Source organism: Giraffa tippelskirchi, chromosome 11 (assembly GCF_054371585.1).
Source record: "Giraffa tippelskirchi isolate mGirTip1 chromosome 11, T2T-mGirTip1v1.2.pri, whole genome shotgun sequence".
Taxonomy (NCBI): Eukaryota; Metazoa; Chordata; class Mammalia; order Artiodactyla; family Giraffidae; genus Giraffa; species Giraffa tippelskirchi.
The window spans coordinates 120,764,582-120,783,722 of record NC_137285.1 but is presented as its reverse complement, the minus strand read 5'-3'; the positions used below and the strand labels follow the sequence as shown (position 1 = coordinate 120,783,722).

Sequence of the window (19,141 nt, the reverse complement as noted above, 5' to 3'; positions counted from 1 at the left end):
GCGCTGGCAGGTGGACTCCCATCCACTGTGGACCCCCATTCCACCGTGGAAGTCCTCTACAACCAGGTTTGAAGTGGTTTGTTATCAACAATAAATAACTGATACCATGACTTACATTAAAAAATTTCCTTATGGTTAGTTTAGCCTAATATGACTAAGAAAATGTTTCTCTACCCAGTGTTTATAGTTATCTAGAGTTGGCCAAACTGTAAGTTCTGAGAGAGTAATTTCTGCAAAATCACTCTCACTTCAGATGTCATCAGCTAGTTCAGTTTCCCCCAGCTGATTAAAAACTGGGGGGTCACAATGATCACCCTCATGTTCAATACTTTTCTAGAGAAATCATAAAAACTTAGAAAAATATACTTATGATTAAAATTTTTTATAAGAAGAAGATACAGAGTAAAACAATAGAAGTAGAAGATATATAGAACAGAGCCCAGGAAGGGTCCAAATGGGGAGTTTTAGTCATCTTTTCCCTATGAAATCATTGTTGTTCAGTTGCTAAGTCATGTCCAACTCTGCAACCCCATAGACTGCAGCACACCAGGCTTCTCTGTCCTTCACTATGTCCTAGAGTTTGCTCAAACTCTTGTCCCTTGAGCTGGCAATGCCATCCAACTATCTCATTCCCTGTTGCCCCCTTCTCCTCCTGCCCTCAATGTTTCCCAACATCAGGGTCTTTTCAAATGAGTCAGATCTTCACATCAGGTGGCCGAAGTATTGGAGCTTCAGCTTCAGCATCAATCCTTCCAATGAATATTCAGGGTTGATTTACTTTAAGATTGACTGGTTTGATCTCCTTGCAGTCCAAGGAAATCTTAAGAGTACTACTTCCTCTTGGTCACCATTTGTGACAATACACAAGGTAACCAGGGATACCCACATGAGCCTTTGAGCATAAAGAGTTATAAATATATTAAATATAAATCTATTAAACTTTCCTCAACCATCTGAGTAATAGAATAATTTAATAAGAACCACTTTCACACTTCTCGGATTAGTGAAATTAAAACAAAATAATCAAATAATACTAACAATTAGTGACAATGTTGAGAGGTAGAAACACTATCACCTCTATATCCTCACTAACTGTTAATATAGAGAAATAGGAATCACTGCTGATGGGATGCTAAATATGGATCAACTACTTTCAAGATCAATTTATTAATCTTTAGAAAAGTTAGAGATATTCTGCACCCAAGAAATTTCACTCCAAATATAAACACTTGAGGCACACTTCACAAGTAAGCAAGATAGACTCATATTAGAATATTAATAACAATATTATTTTTACAAATAATTATAAACTGCCTAAATGATCATCAAAGAAAAATGAATTAATTAAATATATTTTCATTCAAATAAAGGAATGAATTAAATGTTGTATCTTCACTAAATAAAACATAGGAGGAGCATGTAGATGCATATAGCCAAAATTTCAAGCAAAGTAGATAAAATTTTATGTGAATTTTGCCTTGAATTTACAAATTCATTTAAGGAGAAGTTATAGTTTTCAAATATAGGCATGCTTTTGGTGTTTATAGACACAAGAAAACAAAAACATGTGAAATCTTATGAAATAAGATACATTTTAAGTTCATATTAAAATGAGCTGATTCATCTGCTTATTCATTCATTTGACATTTATATATGCCCGCTATTTGGGCTTACCTGGTGCCTCAGTAGGTAAAGAAGTTGTCTGCAATGCAGGAGACTGCCAGCAATGCAGGAAACCTGGGTTCGATCCCTGGGTCAGGAAGATCCCTAAAGAAGGAAATGGCAACCCACTTCAGTATTTTGTTTGGGGAATCCCATGGACAGAGGAGCCTGGCAGGCTTCAGTCCTTGGGATCACAAGAGTAGGACATAACTTAGCAACTAAACTACCTACTATTTACCATATATGATGTTAGTGAGAGGCATACAGGATCTGGAGAGAAATCAGATGGGAGTGATTGTCTAGAAAGTTAAGGTTAAAAGTTTTGATTAAAGTGAGAATCCTCTGGTCAATAACAGAAGGTGCTTGATAGAATTGGGGACATATTATGCAAGAAAAGTTTCTTCAGTAGCGTTCATGTATTCGACAGGACAAAAGATAAAATAATGGGAAGCCGGACTAGGAAGAAATGATTATTTTTAGCTTGCTACCTGTCATTATAGCCCCTCAGGGCGAACTTGGGGCAGTGAGAAAAGACTGAGCCCAGAATTTTTGCATGTCATTAGAGCCACAGCAGCTGCCCGGTGCTTGAGCAGCGGCTGTGCGACACTGGAGTGACTGTGAGGCAATACCCCACGTCCAAGGGCAAAGGAGAAGCCACAGAAAAATGGTAGGAGGGGTGAAATCACATTTAGAATCAAACCCCATACCCGCCAGAGACACTCAGAACACTCAAACATATCTTGTACACGTCAGGACCCAGAGACCTCACAGAGACTGAGACAGAACTGCGTGTGAGTGTCTCCTGTGGAGGTATGGGTCAGCAGTGGACTGCTGCAGGGGCAGGGTCTCTGGGTGCAGTAGACCTGGGTATGGCATAAGCCCTCTTGGAGGAGATCACCACTAACTCTACCAGAGAGCCGCTAGAACTTACACAGAACTGGGGAAACAGACTTTTGGAGGGCACAAACAGAACCTGTGTGCACCAGGACCCAGGAGAAAGGAGCAGTGACCCCACAAGAGACTGACCCAGACTTGCCCATGAGTGTCCAGGAGTCTCTGGTGGAGGCTTGGGTCAGCGGTGGCCTGATGCAGGGTTGGGGCCACAGAGTGTAGCAGAGAGTGAATGGGCCATTTTGAAGGAGGCCACCATTATCTTCATTACCCCCACTATGGTTTGGCCTCAGGTCAAATAACAGGGAGGGAACACAGCGCCCCCCTGCAACAAAAAATTGGATTAAAGATTTACTGAGCATGGCCCCGACCATCAGAACAAGACCTAGTTTCCCCTTCAGGCAGTCTTTCCCATCAGGAAGCTTACATAAGCCTCTTATCCTTCTTCATCAGAGGGCAGACAGAATGAAAACCACAATCACAGAAAACTAACCAATCTAACCACATGGACCACAGCCTTGTGTAACTCAGTGAAACTATGAGCCATGCTGTGTAGGGCCGCAAAGACAGACGGATCATGGTGGAGAGTTCTGGTAAAACGTGGTCCACTGGAGCAGGGAATGGCAAGCCACTTCAGCATTCTTGCCTTGAGAACCCCATGAACAGTATGAAAAGGCGAAAAGATAGGACACTGAAAGATGAACTCCCCAGGTTGGTAGGCACCCAATATGCTACTGGAGATCAGTGGAGAAATAACCCCAGAGAGAACGAAGAGACAGAGCCAAAGCAAAAACAACACCCAGTTGTGGCTGTGACAGGTGATGGAAGCAAGGTCTGATGCTCTAAGAGCAATATTGTATAGGAACTTGGACTGTTAGGTCCATGAATCAAGGCAAATTAGAAGTGGTCAAACAGGAGATGGCAAGAGTGAACACCAACATTTTAGCAATCAGCGAACTAAAATGGATTGGAATGGGTGAATTTAACTCAGATGACTATTATATCTACCACTGTGGGCAAGAATCCCTTAGAAGAAATGGAGTAGCCATCATAGTCAACAAAAGAACCGAAATGAAGTACTTGGATGCAATCTCAAAAACGACAGAATGATCTCTGTTCCTTTCCAAGGCAAACCAGTCAATATCACAGTAATGTAAGTCTATGACCAATAATGCTGAAGAAGCTGAAGTTGAATGGTTCTATGAAGACCTATAAGACCATCTAGAACTAACAACCAAAAAAGTTGTCCTTTTCATTACAGGGGACTGGAATGCAAAAGTAGGAAGTCAAGAGATATCTGGAGAAACAGGCAAACTTGGCCTTGGAGTACAGAATGAAGCAGGGCAAAGGCTAATAGACTTTTGCAAAGAGAATGCACTGGTCATAGCAAACACCCTCTTTCAACAACACAAGAGAAGACTCTACCCATGGACATCACCAGGTGGTCAATACCGAAATGAGATTGATTATATTCTTTGCAGCCAAAGATGGAGAAGCTCTATACAGTCAGCAAAAACAAAAACCGGGAGCTAACTGTGGATCAGATCATGAACTCCTTGTTGCCAAATTCAGACTTAAACTGAAGGAAGTAAGGAAATCCACTAGACCATTCAGGTATGACCTAGATCAAATCCCTTTTGATTATACAGTGGAAGTGAGAAGTAGACTCAAGGGATTAGATTTGATTGACAGAGTGCCTGAAGAACTATGAACAGAGATTCATGACATTGTACAGGAGGCAGTGATCAAGACCATCCCCACAAAAAACAAATGAAAAAAGGCAAAATGGTTCTTTGAGTAGGGCTTACAAATAGCTATGAAGAGAAGTGAAAGCCAAAGGAGAAAAGGAAAGATATACCCACTTGAATGCAGAGTTCCAAAGAATAGCAAGGAGAGATAAGAAAGACTTCCTCAGCGATCAACGCAAAGAAATAGAGGAAAACAATAGAATAAGAAAGACTAGAAATCTCTTCAAGAAAATTAGAGATACCAAGGGAACATTTCATGCAAAGGTGGGCAGAATAAAGGATAGAAATGGTATGGACTGACAGAAGCAGAAGATATTAAGACGATATGGCAAGAATACACAGAAGAACTATACAAAAAAGATCTTCACGACCCAGAGAATCACAGTAGTGTGATCACTCACTTAGAGCCAGACATCCTGGAATGTGAAGTCAAGTGGGCCTTAGAAAGCATCACTACAAACAAAACTAGTGGAGGTGATGGAATTTCAGTTGAGCTATTTCAAATTCTAAAAGATGATGCTGTGAAATTGCTGCACTCAATATGCCAGCAAATTTGGAAAACACAGCAGTGGCCACAGGACTGGAAAAGGTCAGTTTTCATTCCAATCCCAAAGAAAGACAATGTCAAAGAATGCTCAAACTGCCACACAATTGCACTCATCCCACACGCTAGTAAAGTAATGCTCAAAATTCTCCAAGCCAGGCTTCAACATTATGTGAACTATGAAATTCCTGACGTTCAAGCAGGATTTAGAAAAGGCAGAGCAACCAGAGATCGAATTGCCAATATATGCTGGATCATGGCAATGAACTCTTGAAAAAGGAAGAGAGTTCCAGAAAAACATCTATTTCTGCTTTATTGACTATGCCAAAGCCTTTGACTGTGTGGATCACAACAATCTGTGGAAAATTCTGAAAGAGATGGGAATACCAGACCACCTGACCTGCCTCCTGAGAAATCTGTATGCAGGTCAGGAAGAAACAGTTAGAACTGGACATGGAACTGGTAAGACTGGTTCCAAATAGGGAAAGGAGTATGTCAAGGCTGTATCTTGTCACCCTGTTTATTTAACTTAGATGCAGAGTACACCATAAGAAATGCTGGACTGGGTGAAACGCAAGCTGGCATCAAGATTGCTGGGAAAAATATCAATAACCTCAGATAGGCTGATGAAACCATCCTTATGGCAGAAAGCAAAGAAGAACTAAAGAGCCTCTTGATGAAAGTGAAAGAGGAGAGTGAAAAAGTTGGCTTAAAACTCAACATTCAGAAAACTAAGATCATGGAATCTTGTCCCATCACTTCATGGCAAATAGATGGGGAAACAGTGGCAACAGTGGCAGACTATTTTTTGGGCTCTAAAATCACTGCAGATGGTGACTGCACCCATGATATTAAAAGATGCTTGCTCCTTTGAAGAAAAGTTATGAACAACCTAGACAGCATATTAAAAAGCAGAAACATTACTTTGCCAACAAAGGTCTGTCTCGTCAAAGCTATGGTTTTTCCAGTAGTCATGTATAGATATGAGAGTTAGACTATAAAGAAAGCTGAGCGGCGAAGAATTGATGCTTTTGAACTGTGGTGTTGGAGAAGACTCTTGAGAGTCCCTTGGACTGCAAGGAGATCCAACCAGTCCATCCTAAAGGAGATCAGTCCTGAATATTCACTGGAAAGACTGACGCTAAAGCTGAAACTCCAATACTTTGGAAAAGATCCTGATGCTGGGAAAGATTGAAGGTGGGAGGAGAAGGTGACAACAGGTCATAACGTGGTTGGATGGCATCACCGACTCAATGGACATGAGTTTGAGTAAACTCCAGGAGTTGGTGATGGACAGGGAGGCCTGGCATGCGTTAGTCCATGGGGTTGCAAAGAGTCAGACATGACTGAGTGACTGAACTGAAGTGTACTGAAGAGCCACAGCTTCTGCAGGGGAATCTGTGTGGATGTGTCTATGAGCGGGTGCATCTATGTTTATACTGAGGTACTCTTTCTGTTAATATATTGATTGACCTTTATTTTGGCACTCACATTCCTCTGCTACTGTTTCACCCTTATTGACACTGACTCTGAACAAAGTCCCCCTTCAGAGCCTGTCTGCAGGCAAAACTTGCACTACATCAGGATTTAGAATCTAGTTCGCCTATTTCTGTTTAGTCTTTGCAAGATTTTGTGATGGTTTTGCTCTGCCTTGTGCATTTTGCGATGGACTTGGCAGCTTACTTTTTGGTGAACTTTAATACTTTGCTTCCTCTGGACTTATGAGAAAAGAAACGTTGGCCAAATCTGGATCCAGTGCTTGAGAGCAGATAAACAGGCTAGCAAAGATGTATCTGCTTAGAGACGCAACCACACAGCTTCCACTGCAGAAAGTTGGGACTCTAATAACATGAGAGACTATAGGGGCTGGGGAAATGTGAGTTGTAGAAAGTGTGGGGAGTGTCCATGGAAAAGCCACTGACCTGCAAAAAGGTTAGAGCGAAAGTCAGGATATCAACAATACGGGTTTACCTCTTTTGCATTTATGAGCATGACTACTCCAGCCATGGAGTAAAGCTCTCCTGGCTCTCCTACCTATACATGTATGGGAAAGAGGGCCCTTGGGATAACGAAACTGCAAAGCCCTATTCTAGTCCTAGATTAAGTTTTAACTTCACTTCCTGTCTCTCAGGCTCCTCCAGGTCTGCAAAACACTGGAAGTTTCCCAGAATCCCTAAAGTCAACCAGCTTTATCTACTGGGAGCACAGGGCAACCTCCAGAGTCAATGTTACACATAATAGTAGTGATGCCTAGTGTGTATGTTTGGGGAATCAGGGAGTAAAAAAAGAGCTAATTCTGGGCATTATGGGGGCCTTTACTTAGGTTACTTAAAGAGCCACATCATAAAGAAAGCCTGAAGGTGAGGAGTGGAGAAATGCAGGACTATGAATGTGCTCTCCAAGAGGCAAATGAATGTTTGCTAAGATATGCTTACATGTGTACACACTCACATGTACGTATTTGAAGACAGTGTGTGGGACTAGTTTTCCACTTTCTTATTGCCTTACATTCAGGTAAGTGATTCTAGGAGAATAAGGGCTTTATATTCACATTCTGGTGGCCTCATCTCTGAGCTTCAGGTGATCAGAATCTCATCCCCTGTTTCATTCTTATTTATTATTGTACATATCTAGTCACTAAGGTCCCCTTGAGTCTCATATCGACAGTAAATCTGTATTTTTTAAACAATTGTGGATTGCTTTACTGTGTGAAAATGATACATGTTCTTAAAAAATTTTTCTCATTGATAAATGTACATATTCTTTATCTGCACCATAAGTTTTCTTTTTCTTCCCTTTTTTCCTTTTTTACAATACATTTTTTTTTATTAAAGTGTAATTGACTTACAATATTGTATTAGCTTCAGGTTTATAGTATAGTTATCCAATTTTTTGTAGATTACAAACAAAAAGTTTATTATAATATTATTGATTATATTCCCTATTCTAGGCATTACATTCTTGTGACTTATTTATTTTATAACAGGTAATTTGTACCTTTTAGTCCCTTTCACCTTTTTCACCCATTCTTCCACCCTCCCCTCTGGCAACAGTTTGTTCTCTGTATCTCTGAGTCTATTTCTTGCTTTTTTTTTTTAGATTCCACATATGAGTGAAAATATACAAATAGATTCCAAATAAAAGTGAAAAAGAAAATATAGTTTTCTTTCCCTGTCTGACTTCTTTCACTTAGCAAAAAACCCTCTAAATCCATCCACATTGTCCCAATTGAAAGATTTTTTTTTATGGTCGAATAATATTACACTGTATATATATGTAACATCATAAATGTATATATTTAAATTTTTGAACGGAAAATTGTATTATAAGCCTAAGTTTTATTATTTTTTAAAAACTTTTGTTGACCTAGTTGATCTTGTTTGCTGAGAGGGCTGTGTAATATTTTATTAAATTCTCATTGAATTTATTTTTGTTTCACATATTTTAAGTTATAGTCTTCAAGTGAAAATACATTAAAAATAGATGCAATATATCCTTAAAATTTAACATGTTCTGATAATAAACAATGAATCAATCTGTCCTTAATAAAATAGTTATGATAAAACATATTCTCTTCGATATTAATTTTATGCCTCATTATTACCACTGTAATACTACAGTGTGCTACTATATTATATTGATTATATACATCATGATATCAGAATTATTTTTTATGCTACTTTAAATCTACCTTTTTTCTCATTTATTATTACTTTTTAATTGGAGTCCCAGGTTGTTTTTTAGATTGAAACATTGTTGTTTCATTGTTTTAGACTTCAGGAGCATGAAGTCAATAGCAGTATTAGCATACCAAGGTGTTATTACAAATTATAGCTTATCTGAATATAGTCTAGAGAACAGGGGACTCAGTGCTTCATAGGATATCTCAACCATGACAGTCTAAATTTCTTGTCAGATGGACGCATGCGGGTTTGCAGGAAAATCTAAACGGTGCTGAATCTTCAGTTTTGAACTTTGGAAAACACTGTGGAAGCCTACAATTCTGATCAAATGGAAGTCAAACAGTCTGTGGTGGTTTTGAAGATATTCTCTTTTTTTCAGTTTCATTGAGATATAGTTGATATACAACACCTGTAGAAGTTTAAAGAGTACAGCATAATTTAACTTATATACCTCATGAAATGATTATCACGCTAAGGTTTGTGAACATCCATCATCTCATGTATATATAAAATTTTAAAGAAATAGAAGAAATATTTTTCCTTTTGATAAGAACTCTGAGGATTTACTCTTAACTGTCAGACATATTTATCATATTGCACATTACATTCCTAGTACTAATTATAACAGAAAGTTTGTACCTTTTGATTGCCTTCATCCAAACTCCCCCAGAATTACTTTTGTGTATCTTAATATTCCAACATTTATTTCTACTTTGAAAATCTTGATTCTTTTCAAAATCCAGGCTCAGTTGTTTCTGAATTGCTCTTTTCAGGTGCTCCACCAGGGGGCCAGCATGACTGGCTGCAATGCCTCCCAGGGCCACCCCTCTTTCTTCCTTCTCCAAGGCATTCCTGGGATGGAGGACAAACACAAGTGGATCTCTATTCCTTTCTCTTCCATGTACTTTGTCACCATCCTGGGGAACTGCACCATCCTCTTCACCATCTCCACAGAGCGCTCCCTGCACAAGCCCATGTTCCTGCTTCTTGGCATGCTGGCCCTCACGGACCTGGGCATGTCCACAACCACCATCCCCAAGGTGCTGTGCATCTTCTGGTTTGACCAGAGTGACATCAGCTTTGAGGGCTGCCTGGTCCAGCTGTTCTTCCTCCACTCCATCTCTGCCTTGCAGTCTGCCATCCTCATGTCCATGGCCTTTGACCGCTACGTGGCCATCTGTGAGCCCCTGCGCTATGCCACCATCCTTTCCAACAGCCGCATTGGGCTCATCGGCCTCGTGAGTTTACTGAGAGCCGTCCTGCTCATTCTCCCCATGCCCATCCTCCTGCGGAAGATGCCCTTTCATGCCAAGCATGTCATCCCCACCACCTACTGTGAGCACATGGCTGTGGTGAAGATGGTGTGTGTGGACACCACACTCAACAGGGTGTATGGTCTGGTGGTGGCCTTGTTGGTTGCTGGGGTCGACATCTCAGCTATTGCCTCATCTTACGTGCTGATCATCCGGGCTGTAATGCGGCTCTCTTCTAAGGAAGCCCACCAAAAAGCAGTAAATACCTGCACCACACACATCTGCGTCATGCTTCTCTACTACACTCCCCCACTTTTCTCTTTTCTTGCTCACCGTTTTGGCCATGGCATTCTGCCTCATGTGCACACCATTCTTGGCAGCCTCTACTTCCTTGTACCTCCAATGCTTAATCCTATTATTTATGCCGTGAAAACCAAAGAGTTTCGGGACAAATTGACAAAATATGGGTGCTGGAGGAAGGAGCCCATAAATATTACCTATGGTCAGAAACCTGTCTGATTATCTGGCACTGCTGGTTATAAGAAAATAAAAAATATCAGCATAAGTGAAGCTCCTTGAGGAATTAGCTTATGGAAGAAATATGTCATATTGCAAATTATCTGCCCAAATTCTTAAACTGAGAGTCTAAGACACAGGAGAACTTACTCTCACTATTTCCAAAGCAAGGCTACGATCCCACATTAAATGAAAATAATAACATATTCTCTCCACCCTGACATGGTAATTGGGAAAACTGTATGTGACGATGTACATAAAAGAACTTTGAACGACACACACTGAATGCAAGTAAAATGAGGTGGAATGTTTCCACATGAAGAGAATATAACTTGTCTACCACTTTGCCAGGAGAAGGAAATGGCAACCCATTCCAGTTTTCTTGCTTGGGAAATCCCATGGACAGAGGAGCCTGGCATGCTGCAGTCCATAAAGTCACAAAGAGTCAGACATGACTTAGTGACTAAAACAAAAACAACCACTTTGCCAAGGCAGGTCAAGTTGTGTGGGAAGAGGTTAAGATTATTTGAGGGGGAGTGAGTAGGTCAGGGAAAGTACGCTAATTTATTATACCCGCTGCAAGAGTCTTATGTTTGGTTTACAAGACTTGCTTCTTTGTAGAAGTAGGGGGAATATGGACAAGAAACATAATCTCCAATTCCTAGAGAAATTTCAGTGGAAAAGGAAAAATAGGAAGCTACTAAGCTTAAAAGGTGGATATGCCTTTAAAGTAATTTCACATTTTTAAAAATTCTTATCAGCTCTCCTGCTTGTCTCTACTAATTCCAGTGTTTCTTTAGAATCTTTTACTGAGAAAATTCTGAGAATGTTTTGTTACTGCTTGTAGCTATAAGTCAGTTTTATACTGGAAGTCATTGGCTATAGACCTCTGAAAGGCAATTTCTCTGGGAACATGGAAGTGTCATGGGCAAGTATTTGAACAGTTTGTGGAGCTCAGATCTTATGCCCAAACTTAGGAATTCATAAAGTTCAGAGGATATTATTTATCTCTTTCCGACAATGATTTAGGATATAGTCAAATCTTTCAAGATGCATGAAGGGTAAAGTCCCAAAACTCTGGGGTTGGTCATTATATTGTAGAACTAATATATAAAGACAGAACTCAGTGAAAAGACACCCTTGAAGCCACATAGCTACCATTTAAAGGAGACGTTTTTTTGGCCATGCCTCACAGCATGTGGGATCTTAGTTTTCTGACCAAAGACTGAACCCATGCCCTCTGCAGTGGATGTGCAGAGCCCTAACCACTGGATCACCAGGGAATTCCCTAAAGGAGACTCTTAAAACACTAATCTAGAGGGAAATAAATGATACTCCTCCAGAGAGTGATACCAGCTATAATAAATACTAATGAATTATTTATTGAACAATTATGTATTTTATTCATTGAACAATTCATTATATTGTTCAATCCAGTATATTGAACAATTCATTAACAAGGGCTGTGAAAGATGGAATATTTCAAAGCTTGAAATAATGGGCACAACCTTCAGGAGGAAAAAAAATGAGGCTTACTAGGAAATATCTCTTCTACAAATGGAGAACTAGAGATGAAGGAAAGCTTACAGGAGAAAAAATGGTTGAGGTAGAGTACTGCCTATCTCACACCACAAACATGAAGATTAAACACACACATGCACAAATTACTCAACATAATATTTTATGATTAAACATTTAATTGACAAATAAGTAGCAGTTTGTGAAAGAATCTGAAGCACTCATTAGCCGGAGGGGCTATGGTAGCACAAAACTTAATTCTGCTGAGATCTCTGTCTGATTTAATGAGTTACAGAAGCAGAGATCTGCATAATAAAATATTATCTATCTCTCATATTTATTTTTTTTCCTTTTGCTTTATGACTGGCTATTTTATAAAAGTAAGAAGTCTGTTTTTACTGACATTATGAGCAAAACATTTATTAACTTGGGAATAAAATTTATATTGGGCAAATTGTGGCAGGAAAGCTGTCAGCAGCAGATGATTCTGAGAAAACAGAGAGAGCTGAGAAACTCAGAAAAAGAAGCAAGTCTGACTCCATCTGTGTTTTTCTTCTTGGCCTGTTTTCTTCTTATTTGAATGTGCTTTATTGTTTCTACTGTAAGATCAGCTTGATTCATCTCCTGTAGACTTGCTAACAAGATAGTATATAACACAGATATAAACTATTATTTTTCTCATGTCTATAAAATTGTTTCTAGCCATGAAAAGCTAGAAAAATGTTCAAATCATGGTCACATTTAAATCACTTTCTGTTTGCTAGGTATTCGGATTTGAGTTAATACAGAGTTGACTACCCTTCTATCATCTCCATTTTATGGAGAACTTATGGTAAAGAATCCCCCTGCAATGCAAGAGATGCAGCTTCAATCCCTGGTATGGGAAGATCCGCTGGAGGAGGAAATGGCAACTCACTCCAGTATTCTTGCCTGGAGAGTCCCATGGACAGAGGGTTCTGGTGGGCTACAGGCCATGGAGTCAAAGTCAGACACAACTGAGCAACTAAACAGCAAACATGCCTAGTAATAGTCTCGAGCTCCCAAAATATAAACAATTAGAAAATAATTATATAATAGTAAATATATAAATGCTACTGCTGCTAAGTCGCTTCAGTCGTGTCCGACTCTGTGCGACCCCATAGACGGCAGCCCACCAGGCTCCGCCGTCCCTGGGATTCTCCAGGCAAGAACACTGGAGTGGGTTGCCATTTCCTTCTCCAGTGCATGAAAGGGAAAAGTGAAAGTGAAGTCGCTCAGTCGTGTCCGACTCTTAGCGACCCCATGGACTGCAGCCTACCAGGCTCCTCCATCCATGGGATTTTCCAGGCAAGAGTACTGGAGTGGGGTGCCATTGCCTTCTTCTAATAAATTTTCAAGCAGACAACACCTGACTAGAGTTTCAGGTATTGGGACAAAAGATTTTGTAGCATTGGGGCATCTAAATCTAGATTCCCCAGAAAACAGGCCTGAGACAAAAGCTTGCATATTGGCAGCTCATTTAGATATGTAGTCACAAAATATGGGCCTTTGTAAAACAGAGTGAAACAGGATAGAGGAAAAGCCAATATAAGGATTTTTTGGTCCAGTTGCGCACTGTTAGTGGCGACTATTGTCTAGCCCTGCCAGAACCATCTAAAGAGCCTTATGAAATACATCTCAGAGTGTTTCATCCCCATGGGATGAAAGGAATTCTCCCAATGGCTCAAGCAGTGTTCCTGGCATGTCCAACAGGTGTTAGCTCCAGGTACTTATGCATGACAGCAGAGCTGTTTGCTAGGGGCATCCATGGACTTAGGGAAGACCCATGGCAAGATGTTCCACATTACTAGGCATGACCTGAGCTTGACTGTCTGATTACACCTCCTAGGAACTGGTCACAGCAGCACTGCTTGAATGAACACAAGAGGATTATGAATAGTGTGCAAGAATTGTCTAATGTAAAAATCTACACGACCAAGGCCTCACAGGCTTCCCAGGTGGCACAGTGGTAAAGAATCTGCTTGCTAATACAGGAGACACAAGAGATGTAGTTTCAATGCCTGGGCCAGAAAGATCCCCTGGAATAGGAAATGGCAACCCATCCCAGCATTCTTGCCTGGAAAATTCCATGAGAGAGCAATCTGGTGGGCTACAGTCTATGGGGTCACAAAGAGTTGGACACACCTGAGCAACTGAGCGTGCAGGCGGCCTCACCATAAGCTGTGAACTTTCTTTGAGATTAAGAAGGGCTCACACCTTGAGTTCATCCAATAGATTCATTATTTTAATTTTTCAACTTCAAATAAAAAGTTATCTCATTAACATAGTTAAACTTCCATAACTATAGCTAACTAAAAAGTATTCTTCTTAAAATATTTAAAAGTGTTCCTAGAAAGAAAAGAGCTTCTATAGATGTGTACAGTTCTTCTCAATTATTACTTCTTTTTGTCTTCTTTTTTTACACAGAATGAAATAAAGAGTGCTACTTACTATTGTTGTTGTTTCTGTTTTTGTTGTTAAAATAATACATGTACTTTGTAAAGCAAACAAATGTGATAAGATACACAATGAAGTGTAAAAGTCTTCCTTCTTCTTTTACATGAAACTGGTCCCTGGAAGTAAGCCCTTTAAATAGGTTTTATGCATAATTTACTAACTCTAATTACTTTGCTATTTAAGTGTATAGACACAAGCATCTAGATATGATTCTTTTTTTTCATAAATATGACTTACATATTTATTTAACTTTGAACTTTTATGTGAAGCAGGATTTTTAAAATTTCTCTCTTTGTTGCCAATTGTGAATTCCCTTTTGCTACCTCTTGACATGACCAACGAACATTTTTCTTTGTTTTCATTTGATGCATCGAGTCCTGGACTTTTCTACTTTGGTTCTTTGGTAAGCAACACTTCCCTATGTATAATTCATTCTCCTTCACCACACATGAGACAAAAACAGACCTACTTCAAATGAAAATTAAAGACAGATAAGTCTATAGTTCCCCTTCCCTTTGTATTATCAGGTTGCCAGTCACAGACTTCCTGTATTGAGAAAAACAATGTTTCCTCCACTGCTGCTGAGTTCTTTTACCTGAAGTGCTTCTTGTATTTTTCCTCCATTGAGAAATCTTTCCCAATTGGAGCTCATGCTCCGTTTTGATAAAATAAAAGTACCACTCCACACACCTCTCCTGAGAATCTCCCATGTATATGCAGGAGAGCTGATTTCTTTGTTGGAAGCTAGGTGGTATTCTCTTCTTCCTATCCAGTAATGTCAAATGAAGCTTTCTAAGTTTACTGGTTTTAGTTTCTATTTTTAAATAATAGTTTATTTCTGCTTATGAGGTATCAAATATCATATCATGTGACTGAATGTGCTTTTTCCAAACAAACCTATCCTCAGTTTAACATAGATTTTTAGATAGGTTTTCTATGCCTTTACTTAAAATAATTGTGCTCAGAAGTTCTTTTCTTAGAATGTTAGTCCCTGTGGCTGTTTTAATAAACCAACACATCTGAGAATAAACTAGCATATTCATAACTTCTCAGCTTTACTTTATTTAACTTTAGAGAAAAATATGTATTTATCTCATTGCATTGTTAGCAACTCTATCAAAACATTTTAATATTCAATTCTGTGGCTCTGATGTCTGCAAGGTCTGTATATTTAGATATAAATTTTGGAGTCTGATACTTTACATATGTGTAACTGATTGAGGGCCTATTATTCAGGTGGTGAATACATCAGCTTCAGACAAACATTGCTTTATTTTTCTTTGTTTCTTCATTTGTTCACATTTATAAAGCTTTCAGTGATCAATGCAAAGAAATAGAGGAAAACAATAGAATTTGAAAGACTAGAGATCTCTTCAAGAAAATTAGAGACATCAAGGGAATATTTCATGCAAATACAGGCACAATAAAGGACAGAAATGGTATGGACCTAACAGAAGCAGAAGATATTAAGAAGATATGGCAAGAATACACAGAAGAACTGTACAAAAAAGATCTTCATGACCCAGAGAATCACAATGGTGTGATCACCCATCTAGAGCCAGACATCCTGGAATGCAAAGTCAAGTGGGCCTTAGGAAGCACCACTACAAATGAAGCTAGAGGAGGTGATGGAATTCCAGTTGAGCTCTTTCAAATCCTAAAAGATGATGCTGTGAAAGTACTACACTCAATATGTCAGCAAATTTGGAAAACTCAGCAGTGGCCAAAGGACTGGAAAAAGTCAGTTTTCATTACAATCCCAAAGAAAGGCAAGGCCAAAGAATGTTCAAACTACCGCACAATTGCACTCATCTCACACACTAGTAAAGTAATGCTCAAAATTCTCCAAGCAAGGCTTCAACAGTACGTGAACCAACAACCTAAAAGCAAGAGAACTCCAGAAGAACTTCTGCTTCTGCTTTATTAATTATGCCAAAGCCTTTGACTGTGTGGATCACATCAAACTGTGGAAAATTCTTCAAGAGATGGGAATACCAGACCTCCTTACCTGCCTTCTGAGAAATCTGTATGCAGATTTCAAGAAGTAACAGTTAGAATTGGACATGGGACAACTGACTGGTTCCACATTGGGAAAGGAGTACGTCAAGGCTGTCTATTGTCACCCTGCTTATTTAATTTCCATGCAGAGTACATCATGCAGAATGCTGGACTGAATGAAGCACAAGCTGGGATCAAGATTGCTGGGAGAAATATCAATAGCCTCAGATATGCAGATGCTACCACCCTTATGGCAGAAACTGAAGAGGAACTAAAGAGACTCTTTTTGAAAGTGAAAGAAGAGAATGAAAAATCTGGTTTAAAACTCAACATTCAAAAAACGAAGATCATGACATTTGGTCCCATCACTTCATGGCAAATAGATGGGGAAACAATGGAAACAGCCACAGACTATTTTTTGGTTCCAAATTCACTGCAGATGGTGACTGCAGCTGTGAAATTAAAAGACGCTTCCTCCTTGGAAGAAAAGCTATGACCAACCTAGACAGCATGTTGAAAAGTAGAGACATTACTTTGCTGACAAAGGCCAGTCTAGTCAAAGCTATGGCTTTTCCAGTAGTCATGTATGAGAGTGAAAGCTGGACTATAAAGAAAGCTGAGCACTGAAGAATTGATACTTTTGTACTGTGGTGTTGGAGAAGACTCTTGAGAGTCCCTTGGACTGCAAGGAGATCCAACCAGTCCATCCTAAAGGAAATCAGTTCTGAATATTCATTGGAGGGACTGATGCTGAAACTGAAACTCCAATACTTTGGCCACCTGATGCGAACAACTGACTCATTGGAAAAGACCCTAATGCTGGGAAAGATTCAAGGCAGGAGGAGAAGGGGACAACAGGATAAGATGGTTGGATGACATCACTGACTCAATGGACATGAGTTTGAGCAAGCTCTGAGAGTTGGTGATAGACAGGGAAGCCTGGCGTGCTGCAGTCCATGGGGTCGCAAAGAGTTGGACATAACTGAGCAACTGAGATTAACTGAACTGATAAAGATCTATCCAAATAGATGTCCTATTATAATTCTGGGAATTATTAGCAAGTTTTCAGAGTTTATATATTATAGTTCTATGGAAGAAGCTACAAATTTGCTTCTTTGTCAAGAATGGGCAGAGGACCAAAACTGAATATATAAATATTAATTCAAATAGTTAATATCAGAAGAATAAGAGGAATAGTCACATAGGTCATGCAAAACGCTACTGACCATAATGGAAGAAAACCGCATCAGAGTTTAGTAGATTTTGTGGTCTGTCAATACCAGTAGAACTTTTGCTGAGCTATCTCAGAAGTGGTCTGATTTCAGGGAAGTTCCACTATGGATTTCTGAGCTATATACCTGGAATTTCATCAGAAAAAGTTTCAGTAACGGCTGATAGGTGAAAAATAAAAATGAATCCAATTTGAATTGTCTCCTTACCCCACTATATTTGACGAGTCTGCTCTTTGCTTAAATATATTAATGGTAAAACCAATTAATTTTGTATTTAAATAGTCCAAAGATATTATTTTTATTTTTAATACCACAAAGCATCATAACACTCTTGTCCACTATAATGTAACTAGACTGTGTTGTTTAGGTAAATTAGAATCTTGAAAACTGGGATCAGGGCAAGAAAATCTGGATGGATGTTACAGCTCAGGAACCACTACAAATCTGTTGGTAGAATATTCTAATTTTAGTTAATTACTAAATGAACTTAAGAAAAATGCACTTTAAGATAAGATAGGTGTCACTATATGTAACTTTGTTCTGTATTTTCCAAATCTTCTGTAAATGTGTTATCATACTTTCATAACTTAAAAAATAAAAAAGAAAGAAAAAAGATAAGACAGGTATCTTTACATGTCTTCTATGGAAAAAATATATGCATACGAAAAATCAAACAAGAGACAACTTGTTGACAACATTATAGATGAAAAGCATAAAAACGATAACACATTACTATGTTTTTAAAATTTGTTTATTTAATAAAGCTCTTAGCAATCATTCCACATTAGCATAGGTAGACCTATTTTATTCCATTTCATGACCTATAGCATTCCTGTAGATATTTGTCAATATTTATTTCAGCAGTCATCTATTGATAAACATATGTTTGTTTCCAAGATCTTGTTATGTATTGTGTTCTTAGAATTTTAAAGTGGCAAATTTTGTTGCCATTAGCTCTTTGGTGGCTCAGTCATGTCTGACTCTTTGTGACCCCATGGACTGTAGCCTGCCAGGCTCCTCTGTCCATGGGATTTCCTAGGCAGGAATACTTAAGTGGTTGCCATTTCCTTCTCCGGCCCAGGGATGGAACCTTCAGCTCCTGCTGAGGTAGGAGATGGACAGGCTCCAGGTTGAAAATTCACAATCAGCCAGCCTCTTCTTTGCATTTCCTGAGATAAGAGATATGTGTGCTCCAGTGGAGGAATTTACAACCAGCTCCACATTTGGAAATGAAAATAACAATAGAAACAGGGTAAATAGCTAGTCTTTGTCTCTTGTTTACACCTCAAGGGCATAATCACGGCAAGGACAAAGAGAGGCACAGACTCTTCTGAGTAAAAGGTAAGGGAGACACTATCCATGCACAGAAAGTCTCCTTGGAGTCAAAAGCCAAGGCATAATGCCAGGCCATAATGAGTCTTGTTCCTCCCAGAAGCCTTCACTTCGAGATCCATCTTGGCTGAGGGGTGCATGTGCATGCCAGGGGAGAGTCCCAGAGCAGGGCAAGTGCGGAAAAAGAAACCAGATAACTGGCCTGAAGGAAGACAAAGTCAGAAGGACTGCCGTATATTGTTGTAGCCTCGAGTTACGAGTTACTCGAGAAACAAACTCACTCAGAAGG

General features: G+C 39.3%; 1 protein-coding gene across 1 annotated transcript; it reads left to right on the top strand.

Annotated features, from left to right (window-relative positions):
* The first annotated feature begins 9,322 nt into the window (after nucleotides 1-9,322).
* Nucleotides 9,323-10,300, top strand: LOC145525625 (olfactory receptor 52E4-like). Its single transcript, XM_081539082.1, has one exon. It carries the CDS (start codon nucleotides 9,323-9,325, stop codon nucleotides 10,298-10,300), a length of 978 nt encoding a protein of 325 aa, XP_081395208.1.
* The last annotated feature ends 8,841 nt before the right edge of the window (nucleotides 10,301-19,141 follow it).

Coding starts and splice junctions, on each gene's coding strand:
- LOC145525625 (XM_081539082.1), top strand. CDS start 9,323: ATGACTGGCTGCAATGCCTCCCAGGGCCACCCCTCTTTCTTCCTTCTC.